The 21,856-nt window shown below is 42.6% G+C and overlaps 1 protein-coding gene across 10 annotated transcripts in view; it reads left to right on the forward strand.

Annotated features, from left to right (window-relative positions):
- ZMIZ1 (zinc finger MIZ-type containing 1) overlaps window positions 1–21,856 on the forward strand; it is a 359,077-nt gene that overhangs the window by 331,430 nt on the left and 5,791 nt on the right. For 7 of the 10 annotated variants that reach the window (XM_042792940.1, XM_042792956.1, XM_042792950.1 and 4 more), the window contains 9 exons: window positions 939–1,125; window positions 4,498–4,708; window positions 5,928–6,033; window positions 6,594–6,754; window positions 6,919–6,986; window positions 8,857–8,925; window positions 9,451–9,698; window positions 12,734–12,897; window positions 18,705–18,953. In XM_042792940.1, coding sequence (XP_042648874.1) covers window positions 939–1,125; window positions 4,498–4,708; window positions 5,928–6,033; window positions 6,594–6,754; window positions 6,919–6,986; window positions 8,857–8,925; window positions 9,451–9,698; window positions 12,734–12,897; window positions 18,705–18,953 — 1,463 coding nt within the window. The remainder of the gene's footprint in view (window positions 1–938; window positions 1,126–4,497; window positions 4,709–5,927; window positions 6,034–6,593; window positions 6,755–6,918; window positions 6,987–8,856; window positions 8,926–9,450; window positions 9,699–12,733; window positions 12,898–18,704; window positions 18,954–21,856) is intronic. The other 3 variants (XM_042792959.1, XM_042792993.1, XM_042792963.1) reach the window with 2 other exon arrangements.

Below are 21,856 nucleotides of genomic sequence, written 5' to 3' on the forward strand. Positions count from 1 at the left end.
CTTCCATTGTGGTCTGTTTTGTTCAAGGGCAGAGCCATTCATTGAACATCACTGCAGAATAGCATAAAATGTGAATATTTATAGCAGTGTCTCTATTGTGATCCATACAGGCTTCTTAAAAATATTCAGCAGTATGCCAAAAATTGATATATGTTCCTTTCAAAGCCAGTCAACATCACAGCTACATTTGGCTGGGAACAGGGCAGGAATAGCAAGAGCTCTCTGGCTGTATACTAGCACAAGATATTTGAGGTTTTGAAGTGACTGATGAACAATAGGAAATACAATTTACTAGGGAACTGGGAGAACCTTTATGTTTTCTGTAAAATAACTGCTGCTGCATTAGCACTTCACAACTGACATTTGGAGTTTGGGATGGCTGAAAAATGAAGTAGAAATAGGTGGCTTGCAGTATTACTTGGGCAAGAACACAGCATTTAAAGACATTTAGACTTTATAGATTAGCTGTAAGTTATCACAAAATCTCATTTTATGAGATGAGATAGTAATTGGATACCAGTGTCTTTGGTCGTTGGATAGTTTCAGCTGATGAAGCTGTCAGAACTAATTGGGTAATGTTGATCCCAGTTCAAAGCTGGGAAAATAAGCATTATCACAGTTTGCCATAATTAAGAGATTTGTTGTCAGTCTTCTGCCAACAGAGTAAGCCTGGACACAGAACCTACCCAGTAATAAAAAACAGGATTCTTGCCATGCCTGGTTTCTGTTTGTGGCTGAATGCTAAGGAATCTGGGAGAACAGCAGACTTTGGTTTGTCATCACTTACCAGTTTGAGTCCTGTCACTTGTATCAGTTAGATGATGTAGTGTGTGATATTCTTTTTGTGCATATGAACCTTCTAAGTTAGAGCCAGTAGCAGATCACTGTGTCATTTGTTACTATTTTGTATAAATATGCACATTATTATTGCACTGCAGATGCTAAAGGGAAAGTTCACGCTTTCTCTCCCTCTTCGATCCCAGCCAACCACAATGATGAGCTGCGTCTGACGTTTCCCGTGAGAGATGGTGTTGTACTGGAGCCCTTCCGGCTGGAACACAACCTGGCGGTCAGCAACCATGTCTTTCACTTACGGCCAACTGTTCATCAGACACTGATGTGGAGGTAAGCTCAGGCTTGCTGTGAGGAAGTCTTGCACCCAGTGATGGAGGAGTGGCAGGCCAGATGAACTTCATGTAGGTTTGCCGTGAATTTCACTTAAAAAATGTAGCATAGGTAGGAAAAATGATCCTTAAACTCACAGACACTCTCACCTGTCACTTTCCAGAGATAACACATTCTGAAATGCTTCCTGGTCTGTATTGCATCTCCTTGCTGATAGCATACAGCGTGCAGTGTTTGAAAAATAACTGCAGCTGTTCCATCCTTTCTGCTCTCGGTGGAACAGGTGTGAGATGTGCACAACCAACACCAGTACAAACTTCCATTTGGGAGATTCTGAAGTCCTAGGTGCTTTGTGGTGTGCAAAATGTTACTTGCAGGAGTAACTATGCAGGGCTGTTACAGTTTATGCATGAATTAAATAATGCAGAATATCTGATAATGAAAAATAACACACTAATGATGGACCTGATTTAGAGGCTTGGTAGAATCATTTGGAAAGACAAATGCTTAGTTGCACCAAACCCTAGAAACTAACTTCCTAGTTTCTCCCTCTCCTATGACTCCACAATTAAGGACAAGTCAGAAATATCAGAGAAAAGCTTTCCACGCAGAAAGGCTTCTGGTTTTCACTTATAGCGAGCACTACTTTCCAGCACAGGGGAAGAGTTTTCCTAGGTGGTACTTCCCTGCATTTAATACAGATCTATGTAAGTGATTCCAGGTTATGTCCTGATTCTGCCGTGCTCATGGAAAGTCTTTACATCAAATGACAATTGGAGCCTTAATATTTTTTTTATTTGTATATTTTCAAGTACCACAAAATAATTCTGTCTCCTCATTCTGTTTTTCTCAGAAAACATCTCAGTGTTTATTCTGGCTGCTGATTACATTGTTTGAGCCTGTCTCTGTGCACTGTGGAGGCTGGTTAGATGCTCAGGATCTTGTACAGAGGTTGTTTCACAGTGCAGCAGCTGAGATGGTAAAGTGCAGCATCTTGAGCACATTCTCCATTACACCTACCTCACCTTCAGTTTCTTCCCGAGCCTGGACCACACACCCTCTGACCTTATGGGGAGCAATAGCTCGTGGTTTCAGTGTTTTTCCCTGTGAGGATCTTCTTCCCATTCACTGGAATCCACTTGAGACTTCTGTTCTCATGGTGTGAAGGGCATGAGGTGGGCAGAGAGGCGTGCTCGCTTCCCGGCCCCAGGGACAGGCTCTGGCTCTAAAGCTGAGGCTTGATGCAGGCGTCCTTGCTACCACAGTGCCCCCCTAGCCTGGGGTGGCCTGGGGGTTGGAAGGGAGGGAGATTGCAGGCAGACCACATTCAATAATTAACACCTAACTTTGAGGTCAGTTATTGCTTACCTGCATTTCATTATCATGGAGTACTTGCAGCAGAGGGAATTTTGGCAGTTATTTGCCGGTTCTTATTAATAAGTAATCACTACTGGGGATTGTGCTGGCTCATTCAGTAGATTTATAGTGCTGCACTGAGGCATGAGTCTGTTTCTTAATATCTCTTCTTTCTTCCTTAGCTCACCAAACACATAGCCTTTATTTAAACTTATTTTAATGAAGACTCATAGGTAAACTGTGCTCAGGTCTGCTGTTTTGAAAAGCTTGTTAATAGTGGGGAGAACGGATGGTCCTGTAATGAAGTCATTTCACATTTAACTCAGGCCTGGATGGATTCCAGAAAAATGAATTAGTCACATGTGTGGATGGATTTCAGTTTTATAGAGAATGGTGGAATCGAGCCAATTCTTAATATTTGTCTGCCAGTTAAAATATTCGGCAAAACCTCTCACATGTACACACATAATGAATAGCAATGCAACTCCTTTCCTCCCGCTGGGAACTTTTCATGGTTACGAGAAACAGAAAGGTTGAAGGCTGGGAAAATGTCGCCTTGAAGCTGGTTCAGTCTTAGCACTGCTCAGTTATTAATAAAGTCCCACGGTGGAGACGCTGTGTGCTAAGAACAGGAGGGTCTCCTGAGCTCTGTCAGCACTCTCTGACATTCAGCAGGCCTGCTCAGAGACCTCGGGAACACACTTAATCTGCTTGGTTTTTATATCAGAGGTACCAAACCTTGCTTCACTCCAGCTTTGGGTGACTGCAGTGTGTTCTCATGAGGCGAGGATCTCCAGGGGATCCCACAGAGGGAGCTTTCAAGAAATTGTTAATAAGATATTGAAAAAAAGCCTGGAAAGACTTAATATAGATGGATTATGTTGAAAGGTCAGGTAATTTGTATTCTCTACCTTTCTTTTTTTTAAAAAAAAAAAAACAAAAAAAACAAACCATGTTTTTATCCAGTGCTTAATCTTGATGTTTTGAAATCCAGAAAACATGATAATGTCAGAATTGAAATCTCTGGTTTTGGATAAGGAAAATGGCAGTTAAGGTGATGATCTCCTGAGTGCTCTGTTCCTCATGGATCTTACAAAGATATCTTCCTTTAGGCAAGATGAAGAAATGAGCACCTAGATTTTCAAGCATAAAAGATAAACATCCAGCTGTCTCTTGCAGTCATGAATAGCAGAATCCTGACATTTCAGTTCAGTTCTTAATGTTCTTTTAAATTTCTTCTTCAAATTACTCGTTCCTAACACAAGGTTAACATCCGTGTATGAAACTGAAGTCATAGTCTCTGACCACTTAATTTGTGATTAACTTAATCTCAGCCTCTTCCTTTTCTGGAGGTATTACAAAACTCATTTTTGAGGAGCTAAATAGTGTGTGGAAGTTGCTGTTGGCCTGGTGGAAGGAATTCATGCTCTGAAAGAAAGTCTAAATTTGGTACCTTTAATCCACAGCTGTGTTAATTTGGAATCACAGGAACACGGAGGCTGAGATACAGGGGTCATTGTGTCTTAGCTGATTTACCTGTTCCAAGTCAGGATTAGCTGTACATGTATTTTGTCCAACAAGTGTTCACTCAAATGCTCTTTTAAATGCTTTGAAGTAATGAAGAATCTATAGTCTTCCAGCACAACCCACTGCAGCTTATCACTTTCTTGTTCTTAACTCTTAACACACAGGAAGGACCTACCTGATGTTAACATTTTTCTTTCTGCAAGATCATTCCATGGTCTGATTTTGCAAAGTGGTTTCAAATATTCCCTTGGAAAGTCCTTTATTAGTGTAAAACATTAGCAGCCACTTTGTGGCATGCTTGCATCATTAGTTTATCGTGACTTGCTTCTGTTAAGGACTTCTATGGAAAAAAATGTGTTATATCCTTTACTGGCAATAATTCTAGAAAAATAACCTGATGGATAAAGAAAAAGCATTCCTAGCATCAAAACGACCTCCCTCTGCAATGTGAAAGCAAAGTTAAAGGAAGATTTATTGGTTGTTGTACAGGTCTGACTTGGAATTACAGTTCAAGTGCTATCACCATGAGGACAGACAAATGAACACAAACTGGCCAGCTTCAGTCCAGGTCAGCGTTAATGCAACCCCACTTACCATCGAACGTGGCGACAACAAGACATCTCATAAACCTCTGCACCTAAAGCACGTTTGCCAGCCAGGAAGAAACACGATTCAAATTACCGTCACAGCATGTTGTTGTGTAAGTACACTGAGCTCACAGCTGCAGCTGCTGATGCTGAGTTTGCTATTCAGTACAGTTTGCAAATGTTGCCTTAGCTGAAAGAGCCCTACTCTCATTGTTTTTTCCATGCATTTTTCTAGTAAGGTGCTTGTTTGATGATATTGACACAGTCAGAGTGCTAAAATGGAAATTTTTGCTGCTGAATTATTGCGGAATGTAGTGGTGTCCTTCCAATGCCTCTGAAAAGACTTGTGGTCCAGGGGAGGAAGGGAATTTGATCTCCTGCCTATTTAGTGTTTGCCTGCATAACGAGGAAACTAAAGTATATTAATGTAGAAGTAGATTATTGTGATGCAAACTGTTGTCCGCTACTAATTTCATTTACTTAGGGTATTAAACTGTGCTTGGTTTGACATGAGAACATCAACACCTTAATCATTGGTGATGGTGGTGGTGATTTTTCAAATAGCTTTTCAGATGACAAATTCATATTCCGTGGCACAGTGTAGGTCATGCAGCTTTCCCTTTTCTCCTTTGCCATGGTTTAGCTACTCTCAGGGACAAGTACTGTATTTTTAATGCAGACTGTTGCACGCATACAGTCTGAGCTTTTGACTGTTCTGTTGTCATTGACAAGAAAGTGAGCTGCTACCTCTCCCAAAGGTGCAGCGTGAGACACTTTGACAAGAAGCCATCCACCCATTTTGCTTTACTTCACACTGATGATTCGCCGTGTAATGTCATTTACCTGGTGGCTAAGAGCAGGGGCAGCATCCTGTGTATCCACAACAAGCTCTGTGTTGGTGAAGAAGATTCAGCTGGTTCCAGACACATCAGTAGCAAATCATTTTTGCAACTTCCAACATAGTCTGAGGGCAGGCAGGTAGACTAGACTGTGTCAAAGAATCTAAGGTTTTAAAAATAAACCCTGATGTCAGAGATGAATACATTAGCACTACATATTCTGAATATTAAGGATGGAGAAAATGCAGAAAATCTTTGGTTTTTTTAAAGTCCTTGTATATGTTATGCTTCTGGAGCATGGAACAACATACTGCACAGCATGCAGAATATCCCTGAGGGAGCACACGTGTGCAGCAGAGCAGAACCAGCTTTCGTATTTAAGCATCAGGCTCTTACAGGAGCCACATGTCCAAGGGAAGAATGCAGCTCTGTTCAGCAGCATATTTACCCTGTGTGTTTGGTTCTCCTGGTAACAAAGTGTGTTTTCTTTCAGTCACACTTGTTCGTGTTGCAGTTAGTACACCGGCCATCAGTTCGCTCGGTACTGCAAGGTCTACTAAAGAAACGCCTCCTCCCAGCAGAACATTGTATCACTAAGAGTGAGTTTTCATTTTGCATGGGGGATGACTTTTCAGAATGTCTATGTTCAGTCATGATATATACACAAGATTCACTTGCTTATTGGAAGCCTTAAACTGTATGTGTGAGGAATTTCCAGAACATCATGTACATAAATTAAATCCTTGGTATCCTCAAAATTTGAGGGCTGTTTGGGTGGGGGTAGCAGAATTCCAAGGACACGAGCTTAATTGCTAGTGAGATCTCTCCCATTCCAAGAGGATGTCTCTTTCTTTTCTTCCACATTTGTTTTTGACTTACCTAAAAGCCCTGTGTAGAAAGATTATTCTTTATTTATTTAGGGCTTCTTTTAAGTGCTTGGATGGTACTTTATTTGATTAAGGATATAGCTGATATGCATGTGTGTGATGATTTGTCTGTCCAGGAGAATGTTCTAAATTATGCAGAATACACCTATATGGATAAATTGTCCATTGAATTGGCCCTTAAAGATTGAAGTGTTGGTCTTTCAGATTTCTATGTTAGAAATTACAGTACACTCATGTCTTCTCACACATACACATACCTTCTTCCTAAACAGTAAAGAGGAACTTTAGTAGCGTAGCAGCTTCCTCTGGCAACGCGACACTAAATGGGGAAGATGGAGTAGAGCAAACTGCTATTAAAGTGTCTCTGAAGTGTCCGATCACATTCCGGCGGATTCAGCTCCCAGCAAGGGGTCACGATTGCAAGCATGTACAAGTGAGTAGATGCCAGTGACCTGGCCGTATTCCCTCAGTCATGTGTTGCTACAGTACCTTTAGCTTGGTTATCATATGAGAGTGCCTAATGAAATGGGATTTCTTCGTGTATACCAACCTAATTTTTTTTTTTTTTTTCCTTCTTTGTTTCTTTCTGATACCTAGTGCTTTGATCTGGAATCTTACTTGCAACTGAACTGTGAAAGAGGAACTTGGAGGTGTCCGGTATGCAAGTAAGTGCAAGCATACTACATGAAATGCAGTTGTACACAATCTGACCAAATTCAGATCATGTTTAAGGTCATGGAGGGGAAAAAAAGGATGGGCTAGGGAAGTAAGATGTATACATTGCATTTACCTAATAGCATCCATTGCAGTGAGAATTCTTGCAATATTTCATACATTGAGGGAACATCCTGGGTTATCAGAAATTTAAAAACAGATAATAAGAGATATTTTCTCACAAAACACAACATCTGCAAGCTCTCATTACAAGCTATTAATGAGTTGTGTAGAGTTCAAAAGAAGCTCAAATACTTATATCAGTAAGACAGATACCTACACAAACAAATGAACTGGGAGTTTGTCTTCCCCTAGATTATGAAATATAAGCAACTATCAGACAACAATGTGCCATGGCAAAAGAATGGATAGTCTATTCTAGAGTTATTTTTGTATAATTTTAATGTTGTAATGCCCAAATTACTGAGCTTCAAATAGTAGATACTAAAGTGTTCAGCATCCAGCTGAACATTAAGGTTGCCAAATAACCGTCTCAGGTACTGTGCTTTGAGTCACAGAGACATGCAGTTAATGGCAGTGTTCAAGGAGAGGGGGAATTTTGGAGACTGCAACATTTCCCCGTAATTAGGTAGGCAATGAAGTTGGGTCCTCCAAGGTCAAAGTCAACATTAACTGCAAATTAAAGTGAAAGCAGGAAGGATTCTAGTCCAGAATAAGGCCAAATTTAAAAAAGGTAAAGGATTTCTAAGGAGCAAAAGTTTGGAGTGATTGCTTGAAGGAAAAAAGGGATATCTTGGCATACTTTCAACCTTCTGTTTGACCAGAGAGCTAGTATACTGCAGAAGAAATGGAACAAAAAGCTTTGAAGTGGTTACAGACTGCCCATTCTTACGTTTAACTGGGCAGAAAGAATCACGGAAGGTCTGCAGGGCAGTTCAGTGTCTGTAGCCTACTGTGCTCGGTCCACAGGGTTATGAGTTTGTTCCAGCCTCAGCTGAGGAGCCAGGGCTCTTTAGCTCAAGCAGTGGTAACTGTAGGAGCTTGTACTTTATCTCTGCAAGTCTCCAGTTCGATCCCTGGATCGGTGCCAGCCGATGTTAGGTCCAAGCAGGAGAGGAGATTGTCCATTCTATCTGCTTCTATGGACATTGCAGGCTTGAGATGAGCTTGTTTCAATGACTAGCCATGATTGATATGTATCCTAAAGTGCAGGTGCTTTTTCTGAACTGCCTGAATCTTTTCTATCTTATAAGTTAGGCCGAAAATATCACAAGAATTTGATGTCTTGCTTTGTAATTTATGTATTCATACATCCAGGCCAAAACTTTTGGCCTGTTCTCTGAGTCTGAGCACCTGCATTCAGATCTAAGTGCCTACATAACTAAATAATTTCCATTTTTGTTTTGTTCTGTCCCCATCTGTGCTGATCTGAAGTAAAATAGCTATAATACATAGTTACTTTGAAGTTATATTACTATGTAGCTCCAAAAAAAAGATCCAATTTGAAAAACAGTGCTAGCTGGTGTTCACATGAGAGATCCGCTATGTTTGAAAAGCCTTTAAGTTCACAATATATTTTGATAAAAAAAATTATTTAAAGAATATGAACAGCTTGTGGACACACAATAGTAAATGAGTCCTTATTTCATCTATTTGATGTAGAATACTATTATCCTGGTAATGCAGGTGTAGAACTAAAACTGTTTGCTCCAGATCATTTGTAAATTATGTGTTACAGATAGTAAGTTGATGGATCACAGCCCACTGACTTCATCACTAACCTATCCTTGTTCCATCCGTCTTTTACACATGTACAGCAATATTCTAAAATGAGGTTTGTTTGTTTTTTTTTCTTTCTAGTAAAACTGCTCTGCTGGAGGGCTTGGAGGTTGACCAGTATATGTGGGGTATTCTGAACGCTATACAAAAGTAAGTGAACTTACTCATTTCTGATATCTAAGACTAAGCAACTAGGAGATATGTTAATGAGTACTGAGTCACTCACACCAAAGTAGGTCTTAGTGATTGAACTTGAATATTCCATTATATGGCTCCTTGGTGGAGCTAGTGATACAGTGAATCAGCTTCCATCTGCTTCATAGATCTTGTTTGGGTTATCTCTTGATGGCAGCCTCACCAGTGAAGCAGAGGGAAGAGTGAGAATGGAGGATTAAGTGCTTTCTTGTCTTTACAAGTAGACCCTCTGATTCACATGTGGCAGACCACATAGATATGTTTGGATTTCATTGTGTGGATAAACACCGAAATGTTGTCTCACAGTTGCCTTTTTTAAAACTTGCTTTCGGCACACACTCTAGGAGTGAAAGATCTTGAGGTTGTATTATCCTAGAGAGTTTCGGAACATTTGTTACCATGCAGATTCTTATGGAATCTTCAGCAGAATTGATTAAAAAAAAATAACTAATGTGCTAAAATTTTCACATTATTTTACAGCTCAGAGTTTGAAGAAGTTACCATTGATCCAACTTGCAGTTGGAGGCCAGTCCCAATAAAGTCAGATATTCACATCAAAGATGACCCAGATGGCATTCCCTCAAAAAGATTTAAGACTATGAGTCCAAGCCAGATGATCATGCCAAATGTGATGGAGATGATTGCAGCTTTGGGTCCTGGCCCATCGCCTTACCCATCCCTACCCCCTCCTCCAGGAGGCAACAACTCCACTGAATATGGTAACCAAGGTTAGTTTTACAGCTTTGTGCACCTGGGTGGTCACTCTAGAAGTCAGTGGTTCAGTCAGCTTTGTGATTCAGGTATGTCAGTGCATCCATCTTCTCAAGAGATGCATAAGGAAAGCAAATTATATGGCTGCAATTCTAAAATTCTGCATCAGTCTTTTCATTTAAGATTCATCTGTTTAGTGGAAAATATATTTTATTAAGGAAATTTGTGCTTGTCATATTTATTGCCCTGCATCCCTCCCTGAATCAACAAACATTGTATGTGACCTTATATATTCATGGCCTGCCATAATATACATCTTTCCTCCATTTTTTCTGTCCATTTTCCTTCTGTTCCACTCTGATTCAAGTGAAGGCTCCTGGTGCTACTGAAGTTACAAAGTATTAACCCTGCTACTTGGGCCACTAAGTTTAACTCGTGGCCAGGTGGGTGACGTTTGGTAGGCCACCCAGAAAGTGGACAACTTTTAAAGAGCTTTTAATTGCTTTACAAACACCTTTGCATTAGAGTTCCTCTACCCATGTTCTGCCAGACTGAGAAACAGAGAACTAAATACAGGCAGTAGAGATACATTTTCAAATGACTGGTATATTGTGAATAACTCAATTATAGTGACAATTCTGAAAATATGAAACCAGAGACTGTTTCTTTTGCAAGTAGTATGATATGACTCAGTTCAGCTTTGGAAAAAGACCAACTGTTCACACCATCAGAATCCCCAAATTGATTACAAGGTGATAAATGTGCTTTTTGCAGGCGTTTGAAGAAAAATATAGATTGCATACAAAATATGGTTAATTTGCTCCAATGACTGCAGGACTGATGACAGATGATAAAACTTTTTAGGTTTTCAAACAGATGAATGATTACTATAACAAAGCCAAGAGCACTGAATCACAAATTTTTCACTCGTTTAGTAGGAGTGAAGTGCAGCAGAGCATGACAACAGAGCCGTCTATTCTTCTCCATCTTTCTAGCTCATCGTCAGGAACGGACAGTGTAGTCACGTAAAATGGGGTTTAGCATTTGTGTAGTGATTGCTGCCTAGACTGTTATTTCCCTGCCTTCCGCTGCGGACCCTGTAGCAGAGGTAGTTGTAGCTTCTCAGAGCCCTATTTTATCAACTGCAGGTGAAGCGCACGCTCTCCTACTTCCCCTGCAGTAGACATATCCATGCAGAGCACCACATTTAGAGACTACTAAACGTCTTCACAGGTCTGGCCCTCAGCATGTGGCACAACTCTTGCCCTGAAGAAGGGCACGTTGCTGCATGGCTGTAACTCCCTGGGCATACTGCCTTGCATCTTCATTCTCCATCAATAAGTGCACTGAGACTTAGTGTTTAGAAATAGATAATGTCCTCTGATTAACAGTACTCTAGAGCAAAGTAGTAGTAGTAGTATTACTACTATGGTTTATGTTTGTTTATTTGGGTTTGACAGTAAGCATAGTGAAGTTTAATTTGCAAATATAACAAGTACTCAGCAATACAAGACCTTATTCCAGCTCCCTGCTATTAAATCTTTCCTGAACAGTAAGGCAAGACCAGCTACATTCTGTGAGACTCATCCAGTTTGCAGATTAACAAAATGAGAATTAGTACGGCTCTGCAGTATTTACATGATAGATCAAAGTCCTGACTTCTTTGAGAAACACTCTTACATGGCTAATGACTTCTATTCCTCTGAGATTAAACTTGTTTGTGAAGCTGTGCTAAAGAGCAAATGATGCAGCTACTCCAGTTTGTCAAACTCCCTTCTTGACTCGAACATTTAAAGCTGCTATACTTCAGCTGAATGAACTGCAGGCTCTCCGTGCAAGCTCCAAGGCTATTCTGTTATTTTGGAGCTCAGTATCATCCAATTCAGCTGCTTGTACGAAATAGCTGCGTGACTTTAGTTCAATTTTTGCGGCTCATATCAAATAAGCCACCAGAGTTGGTATCTCAGTTGGAAGTGTTAACAGAGGAATCTGGACAAATAAAATATGGAGAGTCAAATCCCTGTATTGGAATACATGCTTGCTTTAGAATTCAGGTGAAGATCACTGGGCTGAGGTGGGACAGATCAAAACATGCCAACTGTGGTCATACAGTACTTGTCTTGCACATCAGCAGGGGACTCCAGGCTTGTTACTCAATGGTAGATGTGTGGGGGCAAATGCAGATCATTTATTCCGAATTGGTGTGAAACTTTGGTGCTTTGGAGGGCATTGTTTCAGGCTAAAGTTAGGTGGGTTTCATAAATTCACTAGTTTTTCATTATGAGCGTGCATAGCCACATGCTGAAACACAGGCTACAGGCAGCCAGTTTGTAACTCTGAAAATGAGAAGAATAGATCCAAGAGGGGAAATCTGATGATGTATTTCCAGACAGTCAAGTGACTTTTAATAGGTTTTGTGGGAGCAAGCAGAATTGCATTATAAACCCCAATTAGATATTAAGGCCTCTTCTGCACTATCCTAATGGAAGTCGCCCGTTTATACTGCAGAAGAAGAGGTAAAATAGATGCTGTGCTGTGAACTGGTACAGTGGCATCTTCCTGATACAGTTCAGTCAGCTTCATCAGAAACTGAAGCAATGCTACAGTTGTACTGAGTGCATAGAAACATAGACATAAATAACACAGGTGTCCCATAAATAATTATGGACTTGGGCAAGCAGTCTCAGTTGCACCGAGATAATTCCAGATGCAAATATTCCATAGAATTTAATACCCTTTTCACCTCTCAACTTGGCTAAGTTTATGTGTTGACTTGACAGTAGTTTTTCAAAATGTCAGCAGTTTTCAATTAGTTACAGCATGTACATGAATTATTACAGCAGCCAGTATTTGAAAGCTGAGTGCTGTTTTTTCCTCCTTGTTCCTCCAGCTCGCTCCAGCAGTGGGGAGCGAGTGTTGTCACGTTCAGCGTTGCCGTTGCCCTGTGCTGTGCAGGGAGGGTGCCATGCTGCACAGCTTTTTCAAGATACACTGAGAGATCAATGTTGGGAAACAAATAATTTCTTTCTTATCACATCTGTTTCTCTTTTAGGCAACAGTTACCAAGGTCATGGCAATTTTGACTTCCCGCACGGGAATCCCGGTGGCACGTCAATGAATGACTTCATGCATGGGCCACAGCTGTCACATCCCCCAGACATGCCGAGCAGCATGGCAGCTCTCGACAAACCTCTCAGTCACCCCATGCAGGAATCTGTAAGTAATGGTGCTGTGGACGTAGATTTTCCTCTGTGGGAGTAAGGACCTCTCACCCAACTAACGGATTTGCCTTGTGAACTGCTTTAACTTTTTGTGGATTCCTCACTTTGGAAGTTTGTGAAATAAAGTAGTCCCGAGAAATGCCAAAAATGCCATTTTTAGTTTCTGGCCTTTTCAAGTTTTTGGAGAAGCATTTCTGAGCTTTTTGAATTGTCATTTAAGCTTCTTTATCTGAAAGAGACAACCTGGCTCGGTGTACTTGTGTTAATCATTGTGCTTTGCTCTGACACCTGAAAAAAACTAGACTTCATTCACTAGGCCAGCAGGGTCTATGAATGTCCATCATCAGCGGACAGCTTGTTATAGCAAGACATTGACTGACTTCAGGGCAAGGACAATATCTTCCCTGGCTTTGTCTCTGAGGGCAAAATTTGCATCAAAGCATTTTGGGAGGGAATTCTACCCAAATAGCATGAAAAACACCTTTAAGCTGCTGGGAATAGGACAAGCCTGTAGATTTCGAGGAGAGATGCTGCCACTGGTTTGAGAGTGTGTCAATGTAAGAGTCTTAAAATGGAGATTCCTCAGGTCTCAGAGAGGCAGAAAAGTGCGTTGGAAATACAGCTTTTTTAGAGCACTGAGTTTTATATACAGAACTTTATATATCTCCAGAAAATGTAGTACTGCAGCAGCTAGGTGATAGAAAAGCTACCAGCAGCATTTAGCTCTTAGGCATGGCTAGTCATCTATTTTAACTTGATGGGGCTGTGGGGCGGGGTGTATATACATCCTTTTATGTTCATTTAAGTTACTGGGCAGGAGCTTTACAGTGTGCTGTTACTGCACAGGAAGGATGTTTAACTTGACAAGTCATCTGTGCCATGTCTTTAGTGAATACTAGAAAGTACACTTTCTGAATGTAATGAGGAAATGTGGTAGCAGATGCCCAGCAAAAGCCTACTCAGTCAGTGTCTCCTCTAGCTGGCACTGGGTTTTCCAAGGAGGATGGTGAGAAATAGGAACAGTGGAGAAAGAGTTCTTAGTATAGCTTGGAGCGAGCCCAAGTAACAAGACTGTCTGCAAAGGAAGAGTCCAGAAGCTGTAATGACTTTACCATTTTAAAGGCTAATAAAGTACAGGACAAACATGCTGTAAACTTAATTTTACACATCCCCAGCTTAAAGAGCATTGTGAATTATCTGCATCAGAACCAACCATACAGTATTAGAATACTGTAGTGAGGGGAAACACTCCCAACCTGAACCACTCACAGCTGCTTTCCTTTGAATCAAAGTCACAGGGAATTATTCTTTGCCTCCCATTACCTGACACCTACCTGTTGACTTTGTCAGTTAACTGTTACACCTTTGCTACAGTAGTCACCCCAGTGAAATTTCTGAAGTGGTAGGATATGAAGTGGCTGAATATGAAAGTGAAGAATCTGTGGCTTTCTGAAAATGGGACAGCTTACAGATAATAGCAAAGGTGAAAGTCACTCAAGGCTATTCATGTTTCAGAGCTGTAAGAGGGTATTTGGGCAAATGTTAATAGATTTTTGGTTCTGTGGGTGAGTCTGTAGCAAATCTGATACATACTTGTGATAGCTGGCAATTAAAGTAAACCTTTGCCTTGCTTCTCCCTCATCTTACCATGATACGTGAGCTATACTCTTTGGGAACGGGAAGCGGTGCTAAAGCAGGTTCCACCTAGTTGGTGTCAATGGTTGATTTTCTCTAATGAGAAACAGTTTTCAGGTCTATTAGCACAAGGGAATTAGATTGACCTTGTCAATGTAGCCACATAGTCTTCAGGCCACATTTGAGGATTGTTAGTGCTCACACACAGCTTTTTCAGTATTATAAAGTCTCTGCTTTCCTCTTTCTCTCTCCTCCTTCTTACTTTCTTTTCTCTCAAAAACGAACTGTTTGTCTGTAGCAGACACTCAGGAAAGGCAGCCTTAAAATTACTGCTTTTAGAGAATTGCATGCCATTAACACATTCCTAAATTGCGTAGCTGACTGTCTTTGGACAGACATCTCTGTACGAAAATAACTATAAATCACTCTGCATAATTGAGCTAAGGTTTTAAGACGTTGCCTGTATGCTTGTCTAGCTTTCTGTCTTTCCTTTTTACACATTCAAGGTGTATTTTGTTTTCATCTACTATTCACTTTGACCATTTCATGTTTACAAGGTGAGTCAGGATCAAATATTTAGTCCTTTTAGGCCTGAGGTCTACCTCTAACTGGAGCTGAATGCTGCTGAGGAGCTTCCTAATCTTCCTGTTAAAAGGTTTATGTGATGGCCCTTATATAATAGTAAGCAGAGAAAGTTGATCCCTCCAGACATACTCCGTAGGTCACTCCAGGGAATGCAGATGTGTTTGCCCAGTGTAGGTAGGGCTGGGTAACCAGGGCTGGATCATCAAAACTACCTTCTCTCAGCACTGCTGTTCCACTCCTGTGGAAGAAGAAAAAAATCAAGACCTGCAATGTAGCTAGAAATAATACCTCTTCCCCAGTGTAAAGTGTTGTGAGAACTATAGAGCAGATGTTTCTATGTCAGTGCAAGATTGCTACAAAATAGCTGCCACAATCACACCATGTTTGTTTTCAGAAATGGTAAACAATTTTTGGACAAAGGTGAATTCAAAGTTAGCTCTGGCTTAGTGCTTATTGCAGACAGTGAAAGGAGTGGTACGTGACAGCAATGGACGATCACGCCGTAGTACACAATGAGGTGATAGGAGCTGGTGCCACCGTTCTTGGTTCTGTTTTCACTTTTCCTCTCTCTCACACCAGCCTAAGTGTTACTGCAGCCATGAAGTGATCTGGATCCAGGTACTGATGCGATTGAAAACTAATTCAGAGCAGGGGGAAAAAAAGTTTAGCTTTGATCCCTATCAGTTTCCCAGTTGAGTTCACTGCATGTCTGTGAGGGTGCAGCAGGTGACAAAGGCATGGGGTGGGAAAAGTGACCAGGAACAGCAGCAGGGCAGGATGGCATCTTTCAGTGGTTCTGCCAGCTAGCCCACCAAAAGAGTTGGTAAAGCTATGACCCCAGTAATGGAGAGAGATATAAACCATCAGCTTAACCTGCTGATATTTTTTTCTTTACCAATTTTCTCCTGAGATGAAAGGAATACAGTTCGACAGCTGGCAGGGCCTGTTGCCCTACAGCTATACATCTCAGCACTCCTGGAGGTCACTGTTGGGCTCGTAAAGAGTTGGGTTGTTTTGTGCTGATACGCTGAAGATACAGTTGTGTCTGCTATAAGCTTGTCTTCTAGAGATTATAAAATTTTTAGGAGTGCCAGAGTTGATGCTCCTCAAAACAGCTCTGGAACTGTGTTGCTATGTAAGCAAAGACAACTTTGTTAGACTCTGGGTTCATAATGGGGGTTAGTGTTTTTAAAATAAAATGATGGGAGTTGAAGACGCAAGTTGAACATACACAGGGAGTATTGCTTAGAATGTTTTTGCAGTACACCAATTTTTCATTAGCTAGCTGAACACAAATATAAAAATGTTGAAGTTGTGAGCATTTTGCCTTCTCACAGGTAGGCTGGTGGAGTTTGTGGCCTAAGTCGGATGGGTTTTGAACCTGCAGTGGCTGTTTAAGATTATGGTGTCCCTCAGTCTTACAGTGAACAACTACTCCCAATCCAGCAGTTATCTCAGGGCTCAAGATACTGCCTATCAGCTAAATATTTATATATATAAAATGCTTGCCTATATAAAAATAATGTAGAATTTCTAACCTGCTTTTTTGTTTTGAAATATATCTGAGAAGATATGAATGCCTCTTGGTTTAAATAATTATTGATACAAACATGCCAGCATGACTCTTGCTTTATGCATTCTGGGATAAATTTAAGAGACTATTCAAGATAATTCTGGGGTGGTTTTGTTTTGTTTTGTTTTTTTTTGTTTGTTTGTTTGTTTGTTTGTTTTTTTCTGGAAACTGTTGTCCCACTTTAGCAACACTGTCTTAAAATGCTTATTACTTTTTTATTATTATTAAGCCTTCTTAATTTTCAAACTTCCTGTTGCACGTGTCCTCAATGAAGGAAGAAGGGAACAGTGCTATTTGGATAGACATCTACTTTCACTTGGACTTTTGCAAAGATTTACATTAAGGTGTGGTCTGTGGTCAGATTTGGTACAAGTTTACCCCTAAGGTAACAATAATGTTGCAGAATACTTTCCAAGTAGTGAAACTGTGACCTTAATGGAGAGAACAGTGTATATCAGTACTTTTTAACAGTTACTTTAAACTCTCATATGGGAAAGAGGCCCAAATGTGGTGGTGCAGATAGAATCCTGCTTGTTTACACCAACCTTCATGCTACCGAAGTATTGAAAGGACCTCCGTGTAGCTGAGCATGACTGCCCCAATGGATCAGTATTCAGGTTCCAGTTTTCATAAGAGTGGTGAAATGTATTTTTTTAAATGCTTGTTTCTGTATTTTATTTTAACTTCGTGGGAACGTTTTAATTAAGTTTTGTAATAATCTCCCTTTTGCTTTCAAAAACTAAAGACTAAGGTTAAAATAACCTTGCAGTTTACTGTGATACGAAAGGGTCAATGCTGACATAGCATTTTGCTGGTTTCTGTTGGCTTGGCTGGATGAATTTCATGCTGTTGTTGTATGTATCTGTTCTTTTATTTCAGCTCCACTTTGTGGCAATGTGTAGCATTCCTCAAAAAATGTTTACATTTTTTGCTTCTCCATATACCCAATTCACATGAGACATCTGATTCTGAAACATTCAGACACTTCTTTCTCATGGCACCAGGGTCAAGCACCAAAGAATCCACTAGCATTAAAAGTGACCTGCAGCAGAAGGAAGTATTGGGCTTGTGCGTTTTTGTTGCTTCTCTGTCATGTGCGGAAGACTTTTCCTCCATTCTTCCATAATGGGGTTTGAAGGATGCATGTGGTTTTGTAGTTTATTCTCCACAGAAAACATAAAAAATACTGAGCTTTTGCTAGAGAACCTATCCATGGTATGAATACAAAACAGAAATGTGATCATTAGCTTAGTTTAAGCTAAGGCGTTGTTGGCAGTCAGCAGGTACGTAGCCACCTACAGCAGTCTACACCCTGCGGGCTGATGGGTGGGGAGCTCACTTGCTGAGCCAACTTCTTTCTTTGTCAACCATCAGAACCCATGAATATCAGCAAGGAAAATCTTCGGCCCTTAAATAGGGGTGTTGCATTCTGAAAAGAAAAGGAGGGTTGGGGGAGGGCTGGTGTTTCCAAGATGTTTGTAATGAGCTGAAACACAAATGGGCAGAGGTGTCAGGAAGCTACCCAATAAGGGAGCTGAGCAGAAATGATGCATTTTCTGGGTTAATCAGTTTCCTGGCATAGGGATTGTTATTCAACAAATTCTCCATTCGTTCATGGAATTTTTTTCGGGCAAAAGTATCTGCCTCGCTAATGCTGAGCAGCACCTCTAAGCCTTCTTCCCTCGACTTCGGGGTTGGATATTTTGCACCTTCGGGCACAGTTTCCCACATCACAAGGAAGCAAACCAACAGCACAAATCCAATGTGTTTATCTTCCCCTTGCAGATAACCTTCAAAAAGCTGAAGCACTTCCTCCAGCATTGGGATATGGAGTTTTCTTTTCCGATTGCGCTTTTTTATTTCTTGTTTTGTTTTTTTCTTGGTGTTGTGTGTCTTTTTAAATTCATTTGAGTTACTTCTTCTTGTAACGTGCCGTTACAGAGTCAGGCACCGCGAGCACTGTACCTTGTGGCCTCACTTTCTTTTCCTGCTTTTTTCCTCCTCCGCAGATCCCTCATCCCGGCAGCACTGATCAGTCCCATACTTCCATGCAGCAAGGTTTGCACGTCCCTCACCCCAGCAGCCAGTCAGGGCAGCCATTACATCACAGCGGGCCTCCTACCCAGCAGTCCCGGCAGCCGCCCCCGGCCGCTTCTAGCAACCATCCACACAGTGACCTGACCTTTAATCCCTCCTCAGCCTTAGAGGGTCAGGCTGGTGGACAGGGAGCACCCGACATGCCGGAGCCCTCGCTGGATGTAAGTCTGTGTCATACTATCATCTGCCTGCCACAGCGTGTGCTTCGCCTCGCGGCGGGAGGGCGGGGAGGGCGCGGGGACGGGGAGCCGCTTCCACAGCACATGCCATCCTCTCATGCTTTGGTACATGGGCGCAGGTGCTGCAGCCGAGGTGACAGGGCGCTCCCGGCGTGCTGGGAGAACGGCTCCGGTGTCAGCAGCTGCGTGGCCTGCGAGCCACGGCCTCTTGCTAGCAGCGAGGCACGCGTTTCTTCAGACGGCAGTTCAGGCACCGGGCTGGGAGCCACCTCCTCTCTTCCCCCCCCCGATCGCTGGACGGGGGCTCCCGTGTGCTCACCTAGACCCCGAAGCCACTGCGGCGCCTGAGTAAGAGGAAGGAAAGGAGGCAGCTGTGTGTGGTTCTGACTGTGGCAGAGCTGTGCCAAGCAAGCTGCACGCAGAGCCCTGCGGTGGGCCCTGCCCGGTGGGAGGGGGTCTGTGCTGGCCCACCCCGTGGCACTGTCCCTGCTCCCTGCGGCCAAAACCAGGCTGCGCCCACCCATACCCGCTCGTGCGGGTATCTCAGCAGCACACGTCCTTCCTCCTGGTACGCCACATAGGAAATTAAACAAGGACATCCTCTGCCTCCTTAGCCGCCATGGGAGGCAGCTCACAACTAAACAAAGACAAACCTAGTTTTCAGGCCAGAAGAAATCTTCAGTCTCCTACCATCCCTTCGGTGGAGTCGGAACTGAATTATCTGAGGTTTCTCTCTGATTAACCACCTACCTCCCAAAATACAAATTCCTTAGTGCTAGGATTGGATTTTCATTCGTTGTGCGTTCCCGTATGTGTATCTTCTGTCTGTTTCACAGTCTGCTGCCGCACAGTGTAATTTTCTTAGAGAAATGTTCACCTCTGTGCCTCGGATTTATATCTGTAATTACTGTTGCTGTATACTTGTGTCTTCCCCGTCACACACGAGCACTGTGCCAGCAGGCAGCCTCGCAGAGGAGGGCAGGAGTTAGGGGAGGGATGGACGCTCTGGTTGCAGGAACAGTGCTCAGTGGAGTGACTGCCAGCTGAACCAGACTGCTGCTGCTTCCGTTACGTGAACGTCCTTTGGGAACGGGAGTTCACGTGACAATTAGAGTTCTGAACCCTTAAGGACCCCGTATTAGCAATATTAATAGGTGAAATAAAAATGTCACTTTTTTCCTCAAATATTTAAGAAACATGAAGTATGCCGTTAGGGGTCACGTGCTCATTCTTTGGTGAAAAGCAAAGTAGAAAAACCTGTACATTTATCATGGTGTCGTGGTTAACATAACACTGATGGAGGCATGCTGGATTCTTACGGGAGGCTAAAATTATCTTAGCTAAATGAGCAGGCAAGTGCTGTACAGCATGGGGAATATAGTTCTTTGAAATAGCTGTGAGCTCAGTTACCATCAAGTGGATTATTTTAACGGGCTTAACTTTCAGTGGCTGTGTCGTGGAACCAGGCCGAGTGAAGTCCCATGCAGCGAACCAAGCAGGGGACTGTACCGTGGGCAACTTGCTCCGCTCCCGACTGACAGAGTCACGTTAGTTCTGTAGGACTTCAGTGTGATGCAGTCTAAGCTTTAACCTGGGTTAAGGGATATACCTTGTATAGGTACAGCTATAGATACAGGGAAGCGGCACTTGTACCTCAGACAGCAGAGGCACAAGACTGAAATAACTGGTGACACTTCTCAGGTGTTCGCGTCAGGAGCACTGGGTGCACCTCGCCAAATTCCGCCCCTAAGCCTAGCATGTTCCCAAGCTTCTGCCCGCATCCCACCCGCCCCCTGGCAGCGCCCAGCGCTTCTCTGTCGCTTCCCTCTGCCCAGCACAGCACCCTCAGCGCCCTCAGCACCCAGCTCAGCACCCTCACTGCCCAGCTCAGCACCCTCACTGCCCAGCACAGCACCCTCAGCACCCAGCTCAGCACCCTCAGTGCCCAGCACAGCGCCCTCAGTGCCCAGCACAGCACCCAGCTCTGCACCCTCACTGCCCAGCACAGCACCCTCACTGCCCAGCACAGCACCCTCAGCACCCAGCTCAGCACCCTCAGTGCCCAGCACAGCGCCCTCACTGCCTAGCACAGCGCCCTCACTGCCCAGCACAGCACCCAGCTCTGCACCCTCACTGCCCAGCACAGCACCCTCAGCACCCAGCACAGCACCCTCAGCACCCAGCTCAGCGCCCTCACTGCCCAGCACAGCACCCAGCTCAGCACCCTCAGTGCCCAGCACAGCGCCCTCAGCACCCAGCACAGCACCCTCAGCGCCCTCAGCGCCCAGCACAGCACCCTCAGCACCTTCAGCACCCAGCACAGCACCCTCAGCGCCCAGCACAGCACCCTCAGCGCCCAGCACAGCACCCTCAGCACCCAGCGTGTCCTTGCACACCCTTCGGACCAAGGCAAACCAAGGTCACCCTTAAAACTTAGAAGACTTCCTCTTCTGAGATGCTGAGCAGATTATTTAAAACTTTCACCTTTCAAAAAAAAAAATTTTTTTTAAATCTCCTGTGTACAGGAATGAGTCTCAGAGATGGTATATTACATTTTTAAGAATTAAGTTGTAAAACTGTAGGACAAATTCAACCATTTTTTACTTTCTACACATTTGGTGGGGCCACGGTTTTCTTTTCGGCTTCTGTACTAGGTATTCATAAAAAATTACGATAGCGGGTGAAATACATTTAAAAGCCTTATATCTTTAATCTAGTACTATGACAATAGCATTTTTACCAATAATAAAAGGAGGCAGTGTTTTAAGAGAAGCATTCCTTCTGGGAGATTCTGTTTATATAAACTTGACATTGCCTTTTTTTCAGAATGCTAAGGAGGTAATAAACTTCTTTCTGCATTTCTTGTTTAGCATATGAAAAATATG

This window comes from Tyto alba, unplaced genomic scaffold (assembly GCF_018691265.1).
Source record: "Tyto alba isolate M040663 unplaced genomic scaffold, T.alba_DEE_v4.0 Super-Scaffold_1, whole genome shotgun sequence".
Taxonomy (NCBI): Eukaryota; Metazoa; Chordata; class Aves; order Strigiformes; family Tytonidae; genus Tyto; species Tyto alba.